Below are 5,862 nucleotides of genomic sequence, written 5' to 3'. Positions count from 1 at the left end.
GATATCACAGGCTGACAAAATGCCCTCAGAGTGGCAGTACTCTGTAAGAGATGGACAGGCATTGGGGCCCTGCCTGCTAGAGGATCTCCAAGTGAGAGACACTGGGAATGTCCACACCAGGCTGTCCCATTCCTTCATCAGGTCAGTTCTCTAGATTGGGAGAGACACTCATGACCCAGGGTTAGGGTGCCCCCCAGTGTTGGTATCTTCTAATTCTGCTTTTAGAAACCCCTTCTGTTTCATTTGGTTTAAATCCCCCCTGCTTAACACTGCATTCTATTTACATAACCACTGCCGTCTATTTACATAAATCACTTTTACATTTACATAAAGCACCACCTTCCCTCCAGGGCATTGGTGGTTTAGTGGTAGAACTGTCACCTGCTCCACCCCCTCTCCTTGTCACACCCTGATCCTCTCCTTATCACACCCTGATTTTCACCAGTTACTTTTCTCTCCACCCTCTCTGCGTCACATTCTGTTCACACCCTACTTGGGAAGTATATATAAAGACAACATTGTTCGTTTTAGTTAGTTGTTAGTTTAGCTTAGCTTGGTATAGATTGTGCTGCATCCTGCATGAATAAAGAGATACTGCGTACAACCCAGCCATGAGTCCCGGGTCGTCTGTCTCCCATCAATGAAGCTCAGCCCGACATATGGCGCCTGAACAAGGGACTGACATAAGCCCTGAAACAGAGACTGGCACAGACATGGGACCTAACCCGCCCATCACCCAGATAAGTAAACTTAGCTACCCATCCACCATGGGTTGCCTTTCTACTTATGAAGAGGTTTGCCAAAGCCTCTACTGTCTCATTATGAGACAGTTTCTCTGTCTCTGGAACATTTTACTCTGGGCCACACTTCGGTTCCCTGACCGGGAACTTTGGTTTCTTATGACCGGGATCATAGAGCTTGGGAGATGCACGGAGATTTCTCCTTGGACTTTCTGGATTCCCTCTCTCATGTTTCCCGAGGAAAAGGACTACATTTTGCTCCAGGCCACAATTTGGTGCTTTATGACCGTGATCATAGACCTTGGGATATGCACGGAGATTTCTACTGGGACTTTCTGGACTTCTTCTCGCATGTTTCCCATGGAGAAGGACTACTCTAATTTGAGGAACATTCTCCAGTACTGTGGCAGTCCCCAAGAAAGGAGACACGTGGTTAGTTCTACTCTCCTGATTGGATTCTCTCTTCGATGGGAAGACACTTTTAAAAATGGGTGCCTGAAGCAATCCAGCAGGAACAGTCAGAAGCACCCTAAACGGAATTTTGAAGAGCTTTTTGGACTAGGACACCCTCCGGGGACGCTTGATACTACATGGTGAGATCTGTTTCGTAAGAGAGTGATTTGAATGACTGAATTTTTGTTTGACATTGACTTAAAAAAAATGCTGGACACAGCCATGATTTCTAGAGACATCCAGAAACAATCCAAAAAATTGTTTTTTCACCTCCTTTGATTTCTTTTTTACGTCTTGGCATAAATCTGAAACGTTTAATCCTGAAACGGTATGAGTTATGGGCGGGGCAGATAGTGCAATGATTATGTTAATTATTCTCATGCCTGAGGCTTCTACCGTGATTCTTCTGTTTACCTTTCCACATTTTATTGAGTTTAAAATGTTTCAACAACTTTGAAATCATACTAGAAAGGACTTCCAATTATAATGGAGTTATCAATTATAGTAAACTTCTAATCTGCTACAGGTTTTGTTTGACAAGTAAGTGAATTTCAGCTGTCAAGTTTTCACATGAAAAAGCATCTACTCAAATGGAATTCCTGGAAATCCATTTGGATCCTGTTCTCTGACATTGCCCACAAGATGGAATGACTACAACGCACCCCCGGAAACCAATGATGTGACCTGGCACAACCTGAAGAAACAGATTCACAGACTCCAAAGCTCACTCTCTACAGAAAAGCAGAATTCTGGTGGCGGACATTCCACATCGAGACAGACATGCAGCATTTCATCCCTTAGCATTTTCTTCCGTGGTCATCTACTTTGAACTGACACTTCCATCAGACTTACTGGTACACGTTGCTGTGTTTCTCAAAGACTAACTTCAGCCAGAGCCTTGGGACTTTATAGGCCATGTCCCCTCGCCAGCAGGCTCTGTCCCCCGAGGCAGAAAACTCCCCCTCCTTATTAGGTTATGCCCAAAGAGACAGGAAACACCCTTTGAGGCAAGAGATGCCCCCAGAAGCATGAAGCACTCCCAGAGGCAAGAAATGCCTTTTCGCCTGCTAGACCTTGCCCTTTGAGGCAAGAAATGTTCCCCTTGGCATCACACTGGTTATTGCTGCTTGCCTATTTTGTTTTCCATGTCTTATGCCAGTTCTTTTGAAAATGCCTGTATGATATAGGTTTCTGTTCACCCCTACACTGCTATTCCCCTGACAGAGATGAAGCCTTTTACAGACATTGACCCAGTTATATATGGCCATAAAGTAAGAGAGAGATGTTGGGGAATTGTGAGGATGTGGTTGAGCTTGGAAGGGCTTAAGCTTGAGGGGTGTGTCAATCCTGTTAGTCTCTCTCTCCACGGAGAGGTTGAGCAAGGAGGGACAGTAGGACCCCAAAAAGGTGTGCCTCTTATCAGTCTCCCTGCCTCACAAAGTGCCCCGCAATCCTGATACAATGGCCATTAGTTAAAAAGAAAGGGGGAATTGTTGGTATCTTCTAATTCTGCTTTTAAAAACCCCTTCTGTTTCATTTGGTTTAAATCCCCCCTGCTTAACACTGCATTCTATTTACATAACACTGCTGTCTATTTACATAAAGCACCACCTTCCCTCCAGGGCATTGGTGGTTTAGTGGTAGAATTGTCACCTGCTCCAACCCCTCTCCTTGTCACACCCTGATCCTCTCCTTGTCACACCCTGATTTTCACCACTCACTTTTCTCTCCACCCTCTCTGCGTCACATCCTGTTCACACCCTACTTGGGAAGTATATATAAAGACAACATTGTTTTAGTTAGTTGTTAGTTTAGTCTAGCTTAGTATAGATTGCACTGCATCCTGCATGAATAAAGAGATACTGCGTACAGCTCAACCATGTGTCCCTGGTCGACTGTCTCCCGTCAGTGAAGCTCAGCATGACACCCCAGAACAGCCTGAAATCTCTGAGCCCTCTGTAGTGAACTTTGACTGCCCAACACAGTGACCAGAGATAAAATCCAACACTGTTAAAAAAATTATTTCTTTTTTGTTGCCATTTTTTTTGTTGTCGTAGTTATCCAACACATTTTCATCCATAGAAAACTGGCCTTCACCTTGAAAAGCACTGATGCTGGAATTTCAGAAGGGGGAATTTCAGACAGGGGCCTCTGGGAGGTGAGTCCTAGCACATGATCCATTCTCCGTGTCCTCCTCTACTTAGGTGATCACTCAGTTTGCCCTCAGGCCACAGGTTTCTCTTCTCCTTCAAATTCCACTGATGGGCGTGCCTTAGGCCCTGGGGACCCTAGTCCAGCTGATTTATGGCCATAGGTTTGGCTGCTAATTCCAATGAAAGGTGGTAAGGGCAGCAGCCTGCTGGGAATGCTGGGACCGCCCAATAAAGAAAAAGACCTCTGAGGCTGTAAAAATGTAAGTGGGCTTTTTTTTTTCTCCTCTGTTTTCTATTTCCTAGACTATACTTCTGGTTATGGTGGCATTTGTATTGTTTCGTATGCATGTATGTATATATATCACTACAAGCTTTATCCAGAAACCCATCTTTGTCGTATTTGATGGTTATAACAAAAACAAACAAAGAAACAAACAAACAAGGGAGCTGGGCGGTAGCTCAGCAGGTTAAGTGCAGGTGGTGCAAAGCTCAAGGCCCAGCGTAAGGATCCCCGGTTGGAGCACCACCCCCCTCAAGCTCCCCCATGCAGGGGGAGTCACTTCCCTTGCGGTGAAGCAGGTCTGCAGGCATCTACCTTCCTCTCCCCCTCTCTGTCTTCCCTTCCTCTCTCCACTTCTCTCTGTCGGATCCCACAACGACGACATCAATAAGAACAACAATAAATCAAGAAGGACAACAAAAGGGAATAAAGAAATAAACATTTCATTAAAAAAGAAAACGGAGCCAAACAACAAACTCCCACGGAGAAGGTGTCCGGTGTCGGCAGACAGTCGAAAGGGCTCAGAATCGACCCGACTGCTGCTGGACCCGCCAGTGCCGGAGGCCCCTGGACCTGGAGCGGCTGTGCTGGCGGGACCTCGACCGGGCCCCGGGCTGCAGGCTCTGGCGCCCATACAGTTCTCGCCGCAGCTCCCGTGAGATGGCCTTCAGGTGCATGAAGTTGCAGAAGCCGCCCCGCGAGCACTCCCCCATCTCATACTGGCGGCAGCTGGCTTCCCGGAAGTCGGTGACCGGGGACAGCTCGGCGTGGATGGGCTGCCCGTTGAACCAGCGGTTGTTGAGGTCCATCACCGCCTTCTCCGCGGCCTCCTCACGGCGGAACTTGACGTACACGTTCCCCACGAGGTGGTCTCCCAGGTTGTCACACACGTGCATCTCCTCCACCTCGCCGTACTTCTCCTCCATCTCCGTGAAGACCTCCTGGAAGAACGCGTCGTACTGCTCCTGCATCTCCACGTGGCTCATGGCACAGCCCAAACCCTCAGCGGACTGGGCCGAGTTCTGAGGGTTATGGTAAATGTTCAAGAGGACGATGGTCTGGCTGAAGGTCGGCCTGTTGTGTAGGCGTGAGCATCTGTCTCCATGACGACACGCCCCGATTTTGAAATAGAACGAACAGTTGACCTTGTCTTTCTCCGTGCCGAAGATGGACGCCAGGTACTCTGCCATTTCCCACCCGCCTGGGTTGGTGCTGCAGTCCAGGGACCTCCAGGGGCCTGCCCGGGAAAATTAAGAAAAAAGACATTAAACCTTACATAGCAAGAGGTGGGTTTGTCTGCATCTCATATGTTTGGTTTTTCCTACCCAGTACTGCTGGCTACCCTGGTATCTGGATTTGGGGTCTGCAGACTCTACAATGAATGCTTTTGGAACGTTTCACCTTGAAATCCCATTGTAATACATTGGAGATTAAGAAATTCCTAGATTCAAAAGTGGATGTAAAGCAGGCAATACATTAAGATCTTTGAGTCTCATAAAATAAAAAAATAGCAAAAAAGAAAGGAAAAGAAAGAAAGAAAAAGTCAATCTTATAATTGTGTAAACTATTTATAATCACTCAGGAAAAAGAAAGAACTCCCCACCCTTTCTGCTATTTTCTTTCTTTTCTTCGTTTATTTTTTATTTTTTTAAAGCAGAGTACTGCTCAGCTCTGGTTTATGGTGGAGTAGAGATTGAACCCTGGGGCTTTGGATCCTCAGGCAAGAGAGTCTCTGCATAACCATTATCCTATCTACCTCTGCCCTCCCCAAAGAAATGGACCTTGGGAACAGTGGATTCACAGTGCTGACACCTAGCCCCAGTAAAGACCGTGGTGGAAATAAAAACGAAAACGAAAACAAAAACAGTGATGAGCTAGCATAAAAAAAAAAAATCCTGCCGTGGTCTGGGAAGTGGCACAGTGGTACAGCTTTGGACTCTGAAGCATGAGGTCCTGAGTTTGATCCCCGGCAGCACATATGCCAGAGTGATGTCTGGTTCTGCCTCTCCCCTCCTATCTTTCTCATAAATAATAAACAAAAATCTTTAACAAATAAGGAAGAAGAAAACGAAATCATCCCTTGAGGGAACAAATGAATAACCAGCACTCTCGAAAAAGATATAAAATAACAATTGCCAATTATGTGACCACCCCTCCTTCCCAACGAGAGTGTAATACAGGGACCCAGGCTTCATTCTCTGTTAAAAATATGTATTGGGCTGGGCATATCGTCCTC

General features: G+C 46.3%; 1 protein-coding gene across 1 annotated transcript; it reads right to left on the bottom strand.

The window, feature by feature from the left end:
* Window positions 1-4,147: 4,147 nt before the first annotated feature.
* Window positions 4,148-4,839, bottom strand: LOC132536356 (splicing factor U2AF 35 kDa subunit-like). Its single transcript, XM_060184073.1, has one exon. It carries the CDS (start codon window positions 4,814-4,816, stop codon window positions 4,148-4,150), a length of 669 nt encoding a protein of 222 aa, XP_060040056.1. The 5' UTR covers window positions 4,817-4,839.
* Between the last annotated feature and the right edge of the window lie 1,023 nt (window positions 4,840-5,862).

Source organism: Erinaceus europaeus, unplaced genomic scaffold (assembly GCF_950295315.1).
Source record: "Erinaceus europaeus unplaced genomic scaffold, mEriEur2.1 scaffold_722, whole genome shotgun sequence".
NCBI lineage: Eukaryota > Metazoa > Chordata > Mammalia > Eulipotyphla > Erinaceidae > Erinaceus > Erinaceus europaeus.
The sequence above is the reverse complement of the archived record's forward strand: the minus strand, read 5'-3'. Positions and strand labels throughout refer to the sequence as shown.

Excerpts from the sequence above, each read along its gene's own strand:
- LOC132536356 (XM_060184073.1), bottom strand. The coding sequence starts at position 4,816 with ATGGCAGAGTACCTGGCGTCCATCTTCGGCACGGAGAAAGACAAGGTC.